The sequence below is a fragment of the Oncorhynchus masou genome, chromosome 12 (assembly GCF_036934945.1).
Source record: "Oncorhynchus masou masou isolate Uvic2021 chromosome 12, UVic_Omas_1.1, whole genome shotgun sequence".
Classification (NCBI taxonomy): Eukaryota; Metazoa; Chordata; class Actinopteri; order Salmoniformes; family Salmonidae; genus Oncorhynchus; species Oncorhynchus masou.
Window position 1 is genome coordinate 69,541,220 of NC_088223.1, and position 20,923 is coordinate 69,562,142.

The window sequence follows — 20,923 nt, forward strand, 5'->3', positions numbered from 1 at the left end:
CTACAATATAATGAATGATATAATGAGATTCTCTGACCAAGATGGCCGTGATTTTAGTCATGTTGCCGGGATGTCAATGCTAATTTTAGTGTTCTACTTAATTCCATGATGCTAGCATTTCGTGATACTATTGAAGTATTCAAGGATGCATTAGATTGGGGTGATACAGCCACAAGAAAAACAGTCAAATCAAAAACACTCTGAAGTCATCATTTGGAGGTTTTTAAGTCTTTTATTAACATACATCAGCACTTAGCATGTCACAAAAGATCTTGTGCTTATTTAAAAAACAGAGCGTGTGAGAAGCGGATGGAAAAGAGGGAAGATAAATAAAATATGTTTTTAATGAAAAGAGAGAGATAAGACAAGGAACAGCTAAGCCTTGCTTTGGGGCAAAGAGGGGTAGTAGTAGAGTAGTAGTATAGTAGTAGTAGTCTCCTAGTAGTGTGATCGGGAGAGAATAATAATTACTACCCAGGAGGTTATCAGGGTGAAGAAGTATATATTGAAATCATGTAGAAAGGGTGTCAGTTACTGCTAAAGATGCGGGTTGGTCGGCTCTTACTAAGCATTATTTGATTCTCATATACAGAAAAAGGCTGGTAGGGATATGGAATCACATTTCATATTTCGCTTCAAAGAAACTTTATTTAAACATCTCATTCAATCCCATAACAAGCCTAAATTCAAAGTGCCATAATCATAAGGGCCACAATGACAAAATGTGAGACGTTCATTAGTTGTAGTTGTGTATTTCTAAAAAACAAACGCTATTTACAGGACAAAATACTAGATTGGTTTATTTTCTTATTGCTTGTTGGTTCCCACTCAGAATTCTGTGGTAAGAGCACATAGCTATAACAACATATACCTGCTATAGAACTGTTCTATATCTATGGGTAAGAATGCCTGGATTGATATAGAATCAGATCTAAGGAGTGGCATCTCAGGAATGAAACTATAACCTTGAACAGTAATGATATGAAACCTCCTGTAGATCAAATAAAGGAAGACTGGTCTATAAGCCATGTGGAGAGGGTTACATAAAGAAGCTCAAACCTGTTTCTAAACATTAGAGCAATAATACCGTTTAAAACTAGGCTTGATGATCAAAAGCATTTAGAAGGGCTCCTGGCAAAACTAATCCACCGGAATGGTTCTCATTTAGATTGTTAACAGTGAAATCAGAACCAAGATAACTGGGTGAGAGAATGAGATCTGTGTAAAAATAACACAGAGTTAGTCCAACAGTAGAATTACAATAGTACACAAAACGGTGCTGAGGCCATCTAGGGACGTGCATGTGAACGACATCATTTTAAAAGACGGACAAGGAAAATAAATACACATGGAAAGCAAAAGGGTGCATTTGTGTCATCTACTGCAAAGAAGGTGTAGTGTTACAAAGCAGAGACTACTGTCGCAGCTCTAGAACCACCTTAGCACAAGACACACTGTTCCGTTCATAGTGCCACAATGTGTGACGAACGTCCTCATTCCCATCTGAGTGCTCTAGATACAGTCATTGCCTAGTTAACACTGAAGACAAAACAAGAGACTACCGCTATTGCCATGATTCAAAGATCCTGAATGTCAATTTATAGAACACTTCTAATTGGTAGAAAAATCATACTTGTTTTCCCCATGTCAGACTTTCTGCTGGGAGAGATGCCAACCAACACAACGATAACAAACTACAATAGATATTCCGTTTCAAAGTGACTTGTACAGCACAAAACAAGTATTTCGTTATACCTCCCTTGTGTGTATCAGGGTCTTATTATGGGGTAGTACAACGGTACTGCTATCCCAGCCTGTAGTCTGATGTCCGCCACGCCTTCATCTGCCCCCCCCACAAACTGAAACATCAAAGACTACAGGATTACACTAGGCACCACTCCTCTCTGATCCCACTCTCCCTCCTTCCCATCAGGCACCACTCCTCTCCGATCCCACTCTCCCTTCTTCCCACCAGGCACCACATTTTAGGGGGAGGGTTGCTATACATTCTAATGGGCTACCTGTCTGGTACAGGGTGTTTAGTCTGCTGTAGAAGACACATACATTCTCAAGAAAGTATTCCCCACTCCCCACTATTTACTCCGCATAGGAAAAAAAAGGAGAAATCAAAGAAAAAAAAACACAAAACCAAGAGCTCCTTATTAACCCATTAGCATCTTTAACAATAACTCAAAAACCTTTTCTGTGGCTAACATCAGTTTTTTTTCCCCCTTCTAGAACATTTTACAATTTTTTTTAATGCAAGACTTGTTGTTGTTACTACTTTAAAAAAAAGTCTGTTTCGTTGTTGATGATGCGTTGTTTCTGCTTCACACCGCCGGGCCCGACGACTTCGCCATGGTCTAGTCGCTGTCTTCCATTACAGGGTCTGTGTCCCAGCATGTGTTTCTGCTTCACACCGCCGGGCCCGACGACTTCGCCACGGTCTAGTCGCTGTCTTCCATTACAGGGTCTGTGTCCCAGCATGTGATGTCGATCTCTGTACACACGCACAGGGCATAGATAAACATCCAGAAATCCACTTGGTCAATGTTTGAAAAAACAAAAACAAACACACACACAAACTTTAATCTTTTTATCCAGGGTGTCTTACAATATGTCAAATAAATGGGCAGAAACAACCACATACTATAACAATCAGCATCATAAGTCAGACTGTCTTCAAAAATAAGTGTGACAGCAGTTCTTGAATAAAATAGTAACAACAACATGATTAGCCAAGCTGGTGATTGTTAAGGTACCATTTGTAAAGGGTTTATAAAGAGTTTATAATGATGTCGCTAATGGTTATTTAATTACTTGTAAATGCACTACAAATCATTAATTAATGGGTTATAACGCTTTGGTCAAAATAGTGCGATGTTGACCATTGGTCTGAAAACAACCTTTTCTGTTCCTGGGACAGAGCACTAATGCATCACACCCAAGAGGGAGAAAATAACTTTTGTTTAACTGTCCAACCATTGAAAATGAGGCTGCATGATTATACACAAGGGTGCATATTATACGTGCATTTGTAAATGGATAATAACAGAAGGTAAATATTGGCTCACTTTTGGTAAGCACTGACCAGTTAATTGCTCTATTTACACCAAAGCATTATAAGCGTTTATTAATGGTTTATCATGCATTTAGAAATTATTAAATAACCCTCAATTATCTAATTATAAACTATTCAAACACTTTACAAATTGTACCTTATTTTACAGTGTTACTACTTTTTCATATATTGATGTATTTCCAACAGAATAATCCTCACAGCTTTCAGGCAAAAAGGTTATTTGATGTTTAATCCTGACATGACGCTCTCTCTCTCTCTCTCTCTCGCTCTCCTTCTCTCACCTGGTGGCTTGTTATAAAACACTGACGTTGGGGTCATTTTAGCAGTGCATTTCTCCTCCTCCTGCGATTGGCTGAAGTAACCCTTGTTCGCCTGCACAGACAGGCAGGAAGGCAGGCAGGCAGAAACATTAGTAACAGTATTGTTTCTATGCATGCAGACATATAGACACACTATGCTCCTGCTGCAGTGCCTTCAGAAAGTAATCACACATTTTGACTTTTCTTTACATTTGGTTGTGTTACAAAATGGGATTACAATTATCTAATTGTAATTTTTAGTCAACAATCTACACAATACTCTAATTTCAAAGTAGAATATATATATATATATTTATATTATTTTGATTAAAATAAAATAGAACACTAATGTATCTTCATTTGAAAAGTATTCAACCCCGAGTCAATACAGTGATTACAGCTGATTACAGTCTTTCTGGGTAAGTCTCTAAGAGCTTGTCACACGTGGATCGTACAATATTTGCACATTATTCTTAAAAAATGTCTTCAAGCTCTGTCAAGTTGGTTATTGATCACTGCTAAACAGCCATTTTCAAGTCTTTCCATAGATTGTCAAGACAATTTAAGTCAAAAGTGTAACTAAGCCACAAGGGAACATACAATGTTGTCTTGGTAAGCAACTACAGATGCTTAGCAGACTGTATATTTGGCCTTGTGTTTTAGGAAATGATCCTGCTGAAAGCTGAATTTGTCTTCCAGTATCTGTTGGAAAGCAGACTGAAACAGGTTTGCCTCTAGTATTTTGCCTGTGCTTAGCTCTATTCGGTTTATTTTTATCCTAAAAAACTCCCTAGTCCTTGCCGATGATGAGCATACCAATAACATAATGCAGCCATCACCATGCTGGATTTGCCCCAAACAACACCTTTATCCAGTAATTGTGTTTTTTTATCTTTGCCACATTTTTGTAGTATTACTTTTGTGTCTCATTGCAAACCACATGCATGTTTTGGAATATTTTTTATTATGTACAGGCTTCCTGGTTTTCACTCTGTTATGTGTGTTAGTATTGTGGTGTGAGTACAATGTTGTTGATCCATCCCCAGTTATCTCCTATCACAGCCATTAAACTGTTTTAAAATCCCCATTAGCCTCATGGTGAAATCCCTGAGCGGTTTCCTTCCTCTCTGGCAACTGCGTTGGGAAGGGCGCCTGTATCTTTGCAGTGACTGGATGTATTGATACACCATCCATTACTAACTGCACCATGCTCAAAGGGATATTCAATGTGTGCTCTTTCTCTTTGCGAACCATTGGAAAAACTCCCTGGTCTTTGTGGTTGAATCTCTGCTTAAAATTCACTGCTCGACTGAGGGATCTTACAGATAACTCACCCCTGCACATTGACTGGGTTCCGGTACCCACTGTACATAGCCTCATTATTGTTATGTAAATGTATTGTGTTACTTTGATTTATTTTACTTTAATTAGTAAATATTTTATGAACTCTATTTCTTGAACTGCATTGTTGGTTAAGGGCTTGTAAGTAAGCATTTCACTGTAAGGTCTACACTTTATTTTATTCGGCGCATGTGACATTTTTGTTTTTATTTGTATGTGTAGGGTACAAATATGGCGTACTCATTTAAAAATCATATTAAACACTATTATTGCACACAGAGTGATTCCATGCAACTTTGTACGTGACTTGTTAAGCACATTTATACTCCTGAACTTATTTAAGCTTGCCATAAAAAAAGGGTTTAATATTTATTGACTGAAGACATTTTTTTTTGTAAATATTTCAAAAAACAAAATTCCACTTTGACATTATGGGGTGTTGTGTGTAGATCACAAAAATCTCAATTTGATCAATTTTAAATTCAGTCTTTAAAGACATCAACATGTGGAAAAAGTCAAGGGGTGTGAATACTTTCTGAAGGCACTGTATATCACCGAGCCACTCTGTCCAAACAAATACTACATGTACAGTACAGTCAAGGTTATCTGGGGGCAATTTGTACCACAGATCATTCACTACTATACTATCTGTTTATGGGTTGTTCATCTTTGTTCCAGATCAGGAACACAGAACAAACTTCCATCCTCTCTCTTCCAGGTAACCGGTGGAACCCACTAGTGCTGATGTAGAATATTTTATTTATCTTTTATTTTACCAGGTAAGTTGACTGAGAACACATTCTCATTTACAGCAACATTCTGGGGTACAGTTACAGGGGAGAGGAGGGGGATTAATGAGACAATTGTAAACTGGGGATTATTAGGTGACCATGATGGTTTGAGGGCCAGATTGGGAATTTAGCCAGGACACTGGGGTTAACACCCCTACTCTTACGATAAGTGCCATAGGATCTTTAATGACCTCAGAGTGTCAGGACACCCGTTTAACGTCCCATCCGAAAGACGGCACCCTACACGGGGCAGTGTCCCCAATTACTGCCCTGGGGCATTGGGATATTTTTTTTAGACCAGAGGAAAGAGTGCCTCCTACTGGCCCTCCAACACCACTTCCAGCAGCATCTGGTCTCCCATCCAGGAACTGACCAGGACCAACCCTGCTTAGCTTCAGAAGCAAGCCAGCGGTGGTATGCATTTACTGCCATCTTGTGGCACATAATATAATACTTGTTTTTTTATAAGGAATGATACAATACAGATAGTGCAGACAACATACCTTTGGTGTTGTGCAGCTGAGAAATGACATGCTGTATTGCTGTATTGGCAAAACGTCAACTTAATGGCATAAGTATAAGGGCAACTCCATGCATGTAAAGTACTGCCAAGTAATTTTGCTCAATATACTGTAATATGAGATAACATGACTACTGCTCCTCTCCTGACCTGAGTCCCTTCTTTGAGCAGGGTCTCCCCGTTGGTCATCAGCTGGGTATCATCTGAAGCGTGCTGCAGTGCTTGCTGGTAGCTCAGGGTCATATCGTGGGTCCCGGCCACATCCACTAGGCTGGAGGGCTCTTCCTCTACCCCCTCGGGACCCCCCGGGCAGAATGGTACATCCCCCATCTCGTCAAAGCTCAGCAGGGGCTGGGCTTGTCCTCCAGGGTGTGGGGCCTGAGAGGGGGCGATGCCGGTGGCAGGGCTGCTGTCCCATAGCTCCACCAGGGGGTCTACGGTGGTGGGGGCAGGCAGAGGCCTGAAGCCTGAGAAGGGGTCATAGTCGTCCGGGGTTGAAGATGGGGGTTTGGAGTCTGTGCGTGTCTGGGGTGCCACGCTCTGAATGGGCTTGGTGGGGGTGGAGTCCTGGACCGAGCATGGCTGTTGCTTGGGCTCACCTGGAGGGAAGGAAGGTAGAGAGAGAGGGAGGGAGGGGGACTGTTATTGATAACAGTCAAAACTTGTTATCAATAAGCCCTGATAGCACACAAAGCGAAACAGTCAGAAGATCATCAGTATGCCCTGTCATTCTAGTCACACAGTTCACAGATAATAAACTCCACTTACACATCGTTGCAGCAATAGAAAGACCACACTGTTTATTGATGCTCTTACATTATACCTACAGTCCAAGATCTCTTAGGTCCACAACATGAATTACAGGTTTAACTTCAGAGACCACATGGACTCCTACGCAGTGATACCCTTGTGTTGTTTTCCTGTTACACTCATTGGTGTTCAGGTGGTGTACTTTAACACTGTCCACAGTACCAGAGTGCCACTGGAGACTGGAGACATGAGCAGGGGAAGCCCAGCCATCTGTGAAGGCAAATTAGGCCTGGGAAAATACACACAGTCCCAGGGTGTGTGTGTGTGCATGCGTGTCACTGGCGTAGCACACACCGCCGCAGCCCACACACGACAGGGGACCAATGAGCTTTGGGGGCACCCAACTCCCAAATGTTACATTTAATGGTGAATAAGAAATCATGGTGAATAACAATCTAACACATGATTCAGTCGAAATAGCAATATCCTTCAATTCCTACTTTATTGACTACCCTCCACTCGTTTCTTGGGCTCGGTGCTAGTAAATGACGCTCAACCTGTCTTCATCATAAGGGACGTCTTGGAGTCAAAGGTGAACAAGGTGATTAGCTCACTAAAGAACTATAAAGCCAAAGATGTGTTTGGGCTGGACTCTACCTTTCTTAAAAACTACAAAGTCACTCATTAGCCCCATTACTAAGGTCACCAACACATTTATTGGTCTCGGGTGTTTCCAAGGGTATGGAAGTCGGCCATAATAACAGCCATCTTTAAATCAGGTGACCCTGCTGACGTGAGTAACTACAGGCCCATTAGTATACTACTGGTGGTGTCAAAGGTTGTTGAACAGTGTGCAGCAGAACAACTGATTGCCCACCTCAACAACAGCCTCTTCACATTACACTCCATGCAGTTTGGCTTCAGAGCGAAACACTCCACAGAAACGGCCAACTGTTTTCTTCTGGAAAATGTGAAGTCCAAGATGGACAAAGGGGGCGTTGTTGGGGCTGTGTTTCTGGACCTAAGGAAGGCTTTTGATACTGTTAACCATGAGATTCTCATCACAAAATTGTCCAAGTTCAACTTCACCCCCGATGCCTTGAGATGGATGAAATCATACCTTGAAGGCAGAACTCAGTGTGTCTGAGTGAGCAATGAGCTGCCGCCCACTCTTAGCTATGATGTGTACTGTGTCTGAAGTTCAAATGTATGCAAATGATACAGTGATATATGTGCATGCAAAGAGCAAACAACAAGCTGCACAAGAACTCACTACTGTAATGGTCCAGGTTACAAAGTGGCTCAGTGACTCGTGTTTGCATCTCAATGTGAAAAAAACTGTTTGCATGTTCTTCACAAAGAGGGCAACAGATGCTACTGAGCCAGAAGTCTATGTGTCAGGGGAGAAGCTCCAGGTGGTACATGATTTTAAGTACCTTGGCATCATACTTGATTCCAACCACTCTTTTAAAAAGCATGTGAAAAAGGTCAATTAGGTAAACCAAATTTAACCTAGCTAATTTACGATTTATACAAAATTGTTTGACTACCGAGGAAGCAAAACTGTATTTCAAATCTATGATACTCCCCCACTTAACATACTGCTTGACTAGGTGGGACCAAGCTTGCTGTACAACATTAAAACCTATTTAGTCTGTCTACAAACAGGCTCTCAACGTGCTTGATAGGAAGTCCAATAGCCATCATCACCGTTACATCCTCAGAAAGCATGAGCTCCCGAGTTGGGAAAATCTTGTGCAATACACCGACGCATGTCTTGTATTCAAGATCCTAAATGGCCTGGCTCCCCCTCCACTCAGTATTTTTGTTAAACAGAAAACCCAAACATATGGCAGCAGATCCATTAAGGATAAGCACCTTTAGTAAATCCGTTTTCTCTGTGAGAGCTTCCCATGTCTGGAAGACACTGCCATCAGACACACATAACTGCACCACCAATCACACTTTCACAAAATGTATGAATACATGGCTAAAGGTTAATCAGATTTGTGATCATAATCCCTAGCTGTCTATTACCGCTTTCCATGTTGTCTGTTGTCTGTAGCTTGTGAGGTGTGGAAACACTTTGTTGCTTTTATGAATTTTGTCTTGCTGCTTTTTGTTCTATGTTGCTCTGTCTGTATGCTACATCTTGCTTGTCCTATGTTGCTCTGTCTGTATGCTACATCTTGCTTGTCCTATATTGCTCTGTCTGTATGCTACATCTTGCTTGTCCTATGTTGCTCTGTCTGTATGCTACAACTTGCTTGTCCTATGTTGCTCTGTCTGTATGCTACATCTTGCTTGTCCTATGTTGCTCTGTCTGTATGCTATGTCTTGCTTGTCCTATGTTGCTCTGCGTGTGCTCACTGCTCAATGATTGTCTATATTGTAATTGTTTTTAATAACCTGCCCAGGGACTGTGGTTGAAAATTAGCCGGCTGGCTAAAACCGGCACTTTTACTGAAACATTCATTAATGTGCACTGTTGTAAAAATAAAATAAACTCAAATAAACTCAATTTCATTTTAGAGTCCTAAAGCAACTGAGGAAAAACTAAATTGCTACTGTGTATACAGTGGCTTGCGAAAGCATTCATCCCCTTGGCATTTTTCCTATTTTGTTGCCTTACAACCTGGATCTAAATCTATCTTATTACATATTTTGTATTGTGAAGCAAATAAGAAATAAGACAAAAACAGAACACTTGAGTGTGCATGACTATTCACCCCCCCAAAGTCAATACTTTGTAGAGCCACCTTTTGCGGCAATTACAGCTGAAGTCTCTTGGGGTATGTCTCTATAAGCTTGGCACATCTAGCCACTGGGATTATTTCCCATTCTTCAAGGCTAAACTGCTCCAGCTCATTCAAGTTGTATGGGTTCCGCTGGTGAACAGCAATCTTTAAGTCATATCACAGATTCTCAATTGGATTAAGGTCTGCGCTTTGACTAGGCCACTCCAAGACATTTAAATGTTTTCCCCTTAAACCACTCGAGTGTTGCTTTAGCAGTATGCTTAGGGTCACTGTCCTGCTGGAAGGTGAACCTCCGTCCCAGGCTCAAATCTCTGGAAGACTGCAACAGGTTTCCTTCGAATAATTTCCCTTTATTTAGCGCCATCCATCATTCCTTCAATTCTGACCACTTTCCCAGTCCCTGCCGATCAAAAACATGGGATGGTGTCCTCGGGATGATGAATGGTGTTGGGTTTGCGCCAGACATAGCGTTTTCCTTGATGGCCAAAAAGCTCAATTTTATTCTCATATGACGAGTGTACCTTCTTCCATATGTTTGGGGAGTCTCTCACTTGGATCTTGGCAAACACCAAACATGTTTGCTTTTTTTTTTCTTTAACCTCTTACATCTATGGGGGCGCTATTTCATTATTGGATAAAAAAACGTGCCCGTTTTAAGCACAATATTTTGTCACAAAAAGATGCTCGACTATGCATATAATTGACAGCTTTGGAAAGAAAACACTCTGACGTTTCCAAAACTGCAAAGATATTATCTGTGAGTGCCCCAGAACTAATGCTACAGGCGAAACCAAGATGAAACAGGAAATGAGCAGGATTTTTGAGGCTCTGTTTTTCATTGTCTCCTTATGTGGCTGTGAATGCGCAAGGAATGAGCCTGCCCGATCTATCATTTCCCCAAGGTGTCTGCAGCATTGTGACGTATTTGTAGGCATATCATTGGAAGATTGACCATAAGAGACCACATTTACCAGGTGTCCGCCCAGTGTCCTGCGCCAAAATTGGTGCGCAAACCTCAGCTGCAAGTATTTTTCCATGGGATTCAGAGAAGAAAGCAGGCTTCCACGAACGATATATCAATGAAGAGATATGTGAAAAACACCTTGAGGATTGATTCTAAACAGTGTTTGCCGTGTTTCAGTCGATATTATGGAGTTAATTTGGAAAAAAGTTTGCCGTTTTGATGACTGAATTTTCGTTTTTTTTTTGGTACCCAAAAGTGATGTACAAAACGGAGCGATTTCTCCTACACAAAGAATCTTTCAGGAAAAACTGAACATTTGCTATGTAACTGAGAGTCTCCTCATTGAAAACATCCGAAGTTCTTCAAAGGTAAATGATTTTATTTGAATCCTTTTCTGGTTTTTGTGCAAATGTTGCCCGCTAAATGCTACGCTAAATGCTACGCTAGCTATCAATACTCTTACACAAATGCTTGTTTTGCTATGGTTGAAAAGCATATTTTGAAAATCTGAGATGACAGTGTTGTTAAGAAAAGGCTAAGCTTGAGAGATAGCATATTAATTTCATTTCATTTGCGATTTTCATAAATAGTTAACGTTACGCTAATGAGCTTGAGGCTATAACTGGATACAGGTTTTTTTCATAGCCAAACGTGAACAAAACGGAGCGATTTGTCCTACACAAATAATATTTTTTGAAAAACTGAACATTTGCTATCTAACTGAGAGTCTCCTCATTGAAAACATCTGAAGTTCTTCAAAGGTAAATGATTTTATTTGAATGATTCTTGTTTTTGTGAAAATGTTGCTGGCTGAATTCTAGGCTTATAGCTATACTAGCTATCAATACTCTTACACAAATGCTTGTTTAGCTATGGTTGAAAAGCATATTTTGAAAATCTGAGATGACAGTGTTGTTAACAAAAGTCTAAGCTTGAGAGCAAATATATTTATTTCATTTCATTTGCGATTTTCATGAATAGTTAACGTTGCGTTATGCTAATGAGCTTGAGGCTATAAATAGGATCCAGGATCCGGGATTGCTCGACGCAAGAAGTTAAGCAATGGCTTTTTTCTGGCCACTCTTCCATAAAGCCCAGCACTGTGGAGTGTATGGCTTAAAGTGGTCCTGTGGACAGATACAGTTGAAGTCGGAAGTTTACATACACTTAGGTTAAATGTCAGGAATTATGAAAAACTGAGGCTTACCCCAGTCCTCAGGCTTACCCCAGTATAACCCAACTCTGCCTAATCTTACCCCACTCATTCCGGCTGTCATCCTCCGCCTCCTGGATGGGTGTGGTGACTATTTTGGGGATTGGCGTTGAGGACGTTCCCATACTGTGATCTAAGCTCCCTTCATCATCGCCATCTGGAGGAATATCAGAAAGTGTACACCATAACAACTTCAAACCATCACCACCAAACATCAACAATGCACAATCATATCAATCCCAATCAAAATGCCACCAAACAATTAAATCACTAACAGAATGAAAATACTGTACCACCCAACAATCAAATCACCAACACATTCAAAATGTTACCAAACACAGACAAAATGCCACAGCAAAATCACATGAACACAATTAAAATAACGCCATTGGTCACAATGAGCAGTCAGGCAACCCTGAACACTGCATTAAATTTCAACCACAATGGCGTGGTTATTTGTTTTCAGGATTGACTTGAATGGTGCAACCGCAACTGTGGCAGAGCATTTCTGCTAAAGCTCAAATGTAGCTGGGGATGAGATCATGTGACGTAACATCACTGGTGATGGTGAAGCGTGGGTCCTTTCCATCAGGCATTTCAGCAAATACACTGGCCAAAAGTATGTGGACATGTGTTTGTCGAACATCTCATTCCAAAATCATGGGCATTAATATGGAGTTGGTCCCCCCTTTCCTGCTATAACAGCCTCCACTCCTCTGGGAAGGCTTTCCACTAGATATTGGAAAATGTCTGTAGGGCCTTTCAGAACAGGTGAGATCATGTGACACTTAGATTGCACACAGCTGGACTTTATTTAACTAATGAAGTGACTTCTGAAGGTAATTGGTTGCCCTGGATCTTATTTAGGGGCTTCATAGCAAAGGGGATGAATACATATGCATGCACCAATTTTCAGTTTTTTACATTTTTTTTTTTTTTAAGTTATTTTTTTTCTCATTTCACTTCACCAATTTTGATTATTTTGTGTATGTCCATTACATGAAATCCAAATAAAAATCAATTTAAATTACAGGTTGTAAAGCAACAAATTAGGAAAAATGACAAAGGGGGATGAATACTTTTGCAAAGCACTGTACCACCTGAATGAAGAACAAAATGTTATATTTTTGTCAACTCCGTAAAACATCCACTAGTTCTTAAAGATCTGATAGAATTGTTGTTTTTATTGGAGATTCTCACCTCAATAATTTTCCATACTTTACAAATGTTTGTATTGAACTTTTATTTTTATTGGCAAAAATATATCTGTTTTGAGTATCTGTGGTCAACTCTGTCATTGATGGAGACAAAATTGTTTGGTTAATAAAAAAAAAATGTAATCACTGTTCTGCAACATATGCTTAATTTTTGTGTGTATTTGCTGTGCTTTATAAACGTTTATTTAAAGTTCTATATCTAGAGAAAAAAACATGACAAAAATGCTAATGAAATTTGCCCTGGAGCATTTTATAGTGCTATAAACAAAACAAAAGAAGTTTGGAGATTTTTGTATTACATATTTGAATAATCTAATGTTAGAATTAAGGCCTTTAAATACTTGTTGGACAATAATTGTAAAAAATGAAATGCCTTTTATGGTGTCTAATGGAGTTGACATGAATCCAGTTTGTGAAATGTTTTTAATTAGGATGTTGTTCCTTTACATGGTGTAATAGCTGTAAAGGAACGTGTGAATGTGTGTGCCCGCTGTCTTTGTTTGTCTGGGATGAATGATATCCAACAGAGTAAGTGCTCTCAATGACTTTCAATGCTAACATTTGCCATGTACAAAGTAGCCTATAGCAACATAATCAAACAAAATTCAAGGATTTAAGTCCTCATAAGTCCCTCAGGCTTACCCCAGTATAACCCAACTCTGCCTAATCTTACCCCACTCATTCCGGCTGTCATCCTCCGCCTCCTGGATGGGTGTGGTGACTATTTTGGGGATTGGCGTTGACGACGTTCCCATACTGTGATCTAAGCTCCCTTCATCATCGCCATCTGGAGGAATATCAGAAAGTGTACACCATAACAACTTCAAACCATCACCACCAAACATCAACATCGCACAATCATATCAATCCCAATCAAAATGCCACCAAACAATTAAATCACTAACAGAATGAAAATACTGTACCACCCAACAATCAAATCACCAACACATTCAAAATGTTACCAAACACAGACAAAATGCCACCACAAAATCACATGAACACAATTAAAATAACGCCATTGGTCACAATGAGCAGTCAGGCAACCCTGAACACTGCATTCAATTTCAACCACAATGGCGTGGCTATTTGTTTTCAGCATTGACTTGAATGGTGCAACCGCAACTGTGGCAGAGCATTTCTGCTAAAGCTCAAATGTAGCTGGGGATGAGATCATGTGACGTAACATCACTGGTGATGGTGAAGCGTGGGTCCTTTCCATCAGGCATTTCAGCAAATACACTGGCCAAAAGTATGTGGACATGTGTTTGTCGAACATCTCATTCCAAAATCATGGGCATTAATATGGAGTTGGTCCCCCCTTTCCTGCTACAACAGCCTCCACTCTTCTGGGAAGGCTTTCCACTAGATATTGGAAAATGTCTGTAGGGACTTGCTTCCATTAAGCCACAAGAGCATTAGTGAGGTCGGGCACTGATGTTGGGCGATTAGGCCTGGCTCGCAGTTGAAGTTCCAATTCATCCCAAAGGTGTTTGATGGGGTTGAGGTCAGGGCTCTGTGGAGGCCAGTCAAGTTCTACCACACCGATCTCAACAAACCATTTCTGTATGGACCTCACTTTGTGCACGGGGGCATTGTCATGCTGAAACAGGAAAGAGCCTTCCCCAAACTGTTGCCACAAAGTTGGACTGCCAGATGGTGAAGTGTGATTCATCACTCCAGAGAACGCGTTTCCACAGCTCCAGAGTCCAATGGCGGCGAGCTTTTCACCACTCCAGCAGACTGTTGGGACTGCGCATGGTGATCTTAGTCTTGTGTGTGGCTGCACGGCTATGGAAACCCATTTCATGAAGCTCCCGACGAACAGTTTTTGTGCTGACGTTGCTTCCAGAGGCAGTTTGGTACTCGGTCGTGAGTGTTGTAACCGAAGACAGGTGATTTTTATGCAATACGCGCTTCAGCAATCGGCGGTCCTGTTCTGTGAGCTTGTATGGTCTACCACTTGCTCCTAGACGTTTCCACTTCACAATGACTGCACTTACAGTTGACCGGGGCAGCTCTAGCAGGGCAGGAATTTGACAAACTGACTTGTTGGAAAGGTGGCATCCTATGACAGTGCAACGTTGAAAGTCACTGAGTACTTCAGGAAGGACATTCTACTGCCAATGCTTGTCTTTGGAGTTTGCATGGCTGTGTGCTTGATTTTATACACCTGTCAGCAATGGGTGTGGCTGAAATAGCCGAATCCACTAATTTGAAGGGGTGTCCATATACTTTTGTATATATAGTGTAGAAGTAACACAGTAGAGCAGTAGCAGCAGTAGTGTCAATCCCATGCATGAGTTGCAGCAACAGTACTCCATATGGGCTATATCAGCTCTCCACTACAATACAGTACATGGACTTCAATAAGTACTGTAGCTAGAAGTTGCCCCTAACCACTGATACAGGATCAGATATCCAATGATTATGGTTAGGAATGGTAAAGGAATCTGAGATTTGTGGAATCTTCAGCACCTCAAGCAATACCACCCTTTTTTTGTACCTTTATTTAACCAGGCAAGTCAGTTAAGAACAAATTCTTATTTTCAATGACGGCCTGGGAACAGTGGGTTAACTGCCTGTTCAGGGGCAGAATGACAGATTTGTACCTTGTCAGCTCGGGGGTTTGAACTCAACGCTCTAACCACTAGGCTACACTGCCTCTCTGATAAAGATCTTCACGGTGATGCTGTTTGTCTTTAAACAGTGAATTCACTTTTGGGAGCAGCAATACTCAGTGCAGGATTCCTTTTTTAATTTGTTATGTCTTGACTGATTTAATCAGTCAAGACATATAAACATATAAACTGCCCCAGTATACATTTTGGGTGTGTAAAACGTCCAGAGGCAGCTGATGATTCTCTGCTGTCTGTATGTACTTTGCAAAGAATGAGGGCGCATCTGGATGAGAAACAATGAATATCCACTCAACGAATAAACCCCGGCAAACACATTATACAGGCTGATACACCAAACAAAATTCCCTTCAATTCAATTCAATTAGGACCAGGAACTACAAACACATTATACAGGCTGATACACCAAACAAAATTCCCTTCAATTCAATTAGGACCAGGAACTACAAACACATTATACAGGCTGATACACCAAACAAAATTCCCTTCAATTCAATTAGGACCAGGAACTACAAACACATTATACAGGCTGATACACCAAACAAAATTCCCTTCAATTCAATTCAATTAGGACCAGGAACTATAAACACAATAACAGAACATGCTCAGGTAATTAGTAAGAGCCAAGGCATGAACAAGCAAACCAACAATAATGACCAACATCACTGTGACTGGAAACAACAGGACATAGAGATGAATGACCCTATGTGACTGCTCATTATATATACAGTGCCTTGCAAAAGTATTCGGTCCCCTTGAACTTTGCGACCTTTTGCCACATTTCAGGCTTCAAACATAAAGATATAAAACTGTATTTTTTTGTGAAGAATCAACAACAAGTGGGACACAATCATGAAGTGGAACGACATTTATTGGATATTTCAAACTTTTTTAACAAATCAAAAACTGAAAAATTGGGCGTGCAAAATTATTCAGCCCCCTTAAGTTAATACTTTGTAGCGCCACCTTTTGCTGCGATTACAGCTGTAAGTCGCTTGGGGTATGTCTCTATCAGTATTGCACATCGAGAGACTGAAATTTTTTCCCATTCCTCCTTGCGAAACAGCTCGAGCTCAGTGAGGTTGGATGGAGAGCATTTGTGAACAGCAGTTTTCAGTTCTTTCCACAGATTCTCGATTGGATTCAGGTCTGGACTTTGACTTGGCCATTCTAACACCTGGATATGTTAATTTTTGAACCATTCCATTGTAGATTTTGCTTTATGTTTTGGATCATTGTCTTGTTGGAAGACAAATCTCCGTCCCAGTCTCAGGTCTTTTGCAGACTCCATCAGGTTTTCTTCCAGAATGGTCCTGTATTTGGCTCCATCCATCTTCCCATCAATTTTAACCATCTTCCCTGTCCCTGCTGAAGAAAAGCAGGCCCAAACCATGATGCTGCCACCACCATGTTTGACAGTGGGTATGGTGTGTTCAGGGTGATGAGCTGTGTTGCTTTTACGCCAAACATAACGTTTTGCATTGTTGCCAAAACGTTCAATTTTGGTTTCATCTGACCAGAGCACCTTCTTCCACATGTTTGGTGTGTCTCCCAGCTGGCTTGTGGCAAACTTTAAACAACACTTTTTATGGATATCTTTAAGAAATGGCTTTCTTCTTGCCACTCTTCCATAAAGGCCAGATTTGTGCAATAAACGACTGATTGTTGTCCTATGGACAGAGTCTCCCACCTCAGCTGTAGATCTCTGCAGTTCATCTAGAGTGATCATGGGCCTCTTGGCTGCATCTCTGATCAGTCTTCTCCTTGTATGAGCTGAAATATATCCAATAAATGTTGTTCCACTTCATGATTGTGTCCCACTTGTTGTTGATTCTTCACAAAAAAATACAGTTTTATATCTTTATGTTTGAAGCCTGAAATGTGGCAAAAGGTCGCAAAGTTCAAGGGGTCCGAATACTTTTGCAAGGCACTGTATTGACAGCAGCATCTTGCTTGGGTGGACTTGCCATTTCCTTTCAAATCGAGGGCTCTTTAAATACTAAAGAGAATAGAGGAGGATAGAATATTGCCTCGTCCTCATCAACGCTGAACCATTTATATGTATTCAATTTAAGGGGTCAATACACTGAGGTGAAAAGGTCATGATGGTGGTATAGGAATCAATTTTCATTTAAACTAATTTCATGACTTAGCTGATGGATGGAACTACTAGGACCTGGTTGGATCTAGTAGGAGCTGGTTAGAACTAGCAGGAACTGGTTATAACTGGTTGGCCACCCTTACACAGACACAGACACAACATTAGGAAACAATTACAGTACAATTTTTGGTACAGTACTCTACATAGGTCAGGGGTAACATCCATTTACTGTATGGACACACAGGGCCCACAGGGTACGCAACACAGTTCCTGAGACCACGGGCAGCTCGATAACGACAGAACACACACTCACAGGTCATTCGTCAGAAGGTACGCAAGGTGTGTGTGCGGACGGAGAAACGGGGCAGGGATGATGGGTAGATGGGGTAAAGGTGGATACGCAGTAAGATTGGCAAAACAAATAATGGAGCATGGAACCTATGCAGGTTTCTATTATTCTCTTCCATTTCTCATTCTCTCCTCCAGGTGAAAACCTGCCCTATAGGGCTCACTAGGACCTTTCCTCCAACCATCCTACACTCATCTCCACAACCCCGGATAAAAGATCAGTCAGATAAATATGGCGACCGAGGGGGATCATGGAGTAAACATCACTGGCGTGTGGAAGACTGAAGGCGGTTGACAAGATAGTGTGTTAGTAAGTTAGGGGAGTTAGTACACAGATTCATTTGTAAAAGGAGATATAAGAGGCACTAAGTAGTAGGCAGAACTAAGGGTCATGATCAACTCCGCTCTTTGATATAAGCTGCCATCATCAGCAAGACAACTAAAAGCAAACTGCATCAGAGTGGGTGTAGACTGAGAGGCCAAACCAGGAGAGTGCTGACTGACTGAGACACAGCCTTTAGTGGAGAACAGGATCTGTCATCACACCGGAAGTGCTTTTAGCACACTGCACAGCCACCCATCTCCTACAGACAGTACCAATCTGGTCTACTTTACCATGGAGATATCTAATTCAGGCTCTGCAAGGACTCACAATAAAATAGAGCACGTCAAGCCCAGGTTAGCTAACAGTAGGTAGCCACAGTTGTGCTCTGAGCTTGTGGGGGTAGGTGGTATGGTGCAGGAGACGGGGCTGAGTTTGTTACAGCAGCTTCAGGGGATGATTTGGGGTGACAGGGGGCATGTCCTCTACTGTGGTAATGTGAGGGTGGGTCGGGGGGGGGGGCCTCCCTGCTCCTCCTCCTGTCCAGTACCTACCGGGTGCAGTAGACTGCAGCCTCACGTGAGGTGGGGTGCGGAGGGGGGGCGGACTGGGCTCGCTGGGACTGTGCTGCTGCTTCAAAAACGGGCTGTCCAAACGGCCTGGTAACGGGCTGTCCAAACGGCCTGGTAAGAGACAGGGCCCAGGGTGGTGACACACACACATACATACAGACGCGGGGAGGACAGGGAAAGACGAGAGAGGGAGAGAGTGATAGAGGGACACAGAGAAAAGAGAGGCAGGGGAGAGTAGAAGGAAGACAGGAAGGAGAAAGTCAAGGTAAAACGAGGCAAGGCCCAGGAGGATCCCCGGTGAGAAGTGAAGGGTTGTGGGAGGATGGGTATGGTCCCATAGAAACCCAATAGTGAGGACAGAATAGAAGAAGAGACGCTCAAGAGAGGATCCAAAGAACAGAGGGAGACACCGCACAAATAAAACGAACGGATGGATGGATGAATGGAGAGACGGACGACAAGACAAATGGATGCACAACCATGAATCAAATCAAAGAGACATATAAAGAAGAGGGAGAGTTGTTAGTGTGGTTATGCCACTGTGGACAAAGCAGGCAGTAGTAGAAGCACGGCACCAAGCTCATTAACGATGGAGGAAGGAACATGGATTCAGTTCAGTATGTTAAGATGGAATGAACACAGAGACTTTCTCCAGTAGTGCAAATATCCTGTTGTTTCTAGACAAAAACCGATATTGTTTCAGGGAGATTCTTTGGGTTTGCAGGTGGAGAGGAGAGACAGTGTGTTGTCTTGTTCAGAGACCCTCACTGAGTCAGGCACTTGTTCCAATCTCCATCCACTCCAACTGGCTCCTTGGTACCACTTGTTTCCGTATCTATGTAGCCTGCAAGGGATAACTGCTTCAGCAGTCCATATTCATCTTCTTCTGTCTTCAACTGGATTACTTCTCACCTTAGTCTGAATTCTACTCCAACTGTTCTCCTGCCTTCCAGATCTCTGTGGTATACCCAGGTGTCTAGGTCCAACAGGCTCTGTCCACTCATACACAGTGATGACAGACACATTGGTGACATACAGTAGAGTACAGGGACTGAGGCCTGTGAGGAGGTGAATGACAGGACAAATGGTGGTCAGGTGACCCAAACCCTCCCTCTCTTCCTCCCTCCCTCCTTCCATCTCCTCCGTCTTCCTGGTCTTACCGGTCCTGTGGCTAGAGACAGGGGAGATGTCCAAACCAGTAGCCACAGCCTTCTCCTTCTGCTTAAAGAACTCCCTGGGGTTGTCCGCCCGCTGGGCAATGAGGGCTTTCGCCTCCTGTCAACAAACATACATACAGTACAACGTTAGACACATAGCACACAGCACACACACACACACACACACACACACACACACACACACACACACACACACACACACACACACACACACACACACACACACACACACACACACACACACACACACACACACACACACACACACACACACACACACACAGACAGAATTGACCTTGCACACAGAGAGCCAGAGACAAATATCCCAGGGTAGCCTGACTAGTCCCACTAACACAGATCCAAAGCCCAGGAGTGCTACTGTCACAATGACACATATATACAGGTCAGGAGTCTGGGCTACACTCTACTTTACTCTCTCAGTCTCAGCCTACTAACACTAGAGAGGCACAGAATAGGATATACAGAGTTGATTTTCTGCATGCAATGAATCCCTCCATTGGGACTGATAGTTTGAAACCCACCTCCACTTCAGACTCCTTCTCCTTCTCCAGGTCCTCATAGCTAGGTTCTGCTGTCTGCAGAGAGAGAGAGAGAGAGATGGGTTCAAGGAAACAGCCTACAAAGTAATTCCATTCTCACAGCATGGCAGCCATTACAAAATCACAGACGTTCAAGCTGGCATTTTCAAAGTGATCTGAAAGCAGAAGTATTGTTTTCGAAGGAAGTGAGAGTCTTAAAATAACGATGGCTCTTGTGGTCTTAAAATAACAATGGCTCTTGTGGAATGGTAAAAGGAAGTGAGAGTCTTA

General features: G+C 41.9%; 1 protein-coding gene across 1 annotated transcript in view; it reads right to left on the bottom strand.

Annotated features, from left to right (window-relative positions):
* Positions 1-212: 212 nt before the first annotated feature.
* Positions 213-20,923, bottom strand: part of LOC135550729 (drebrin-like) — a 128,332-nt gene continuing 107,621 nt past the window's right edge. Inside the window, exons 7-14 of the mRNA XM_064981786.1 lie at positions 20,636-20,689; positions 20,076-20,190; positions 18,898-19,026; positions 13,610-13,723; positions 11,763-11,876; positions 6,184-6,632; positions 3,364-3,454; positions 213-2,500 (exon numbers count right to left, since the gene is read on the bottom strand). Coding sequence (XP_064837858.1) covers positions 2,448-2,500; positions 3,364-3,454; positions 6,184-6,632; positions 11,763-11,876; positions 13,610-13,723; positions 18,898-19,026; positions 20,076-20,190; positions 20,636-20,689 — 1,119 coding nt within the window. The 3' untranslated portion in view covers positions 213-2,447. The remainder of the gene's footprint in view (positions 2,501-3,363; positions 3,455-6,183; positions 6,633-11,762; positions 11,877-13,609; positions 13,724-18,897; positions 19,027-20,075; positions 20,191-20,635; positions 20,690-20,923) is intronic.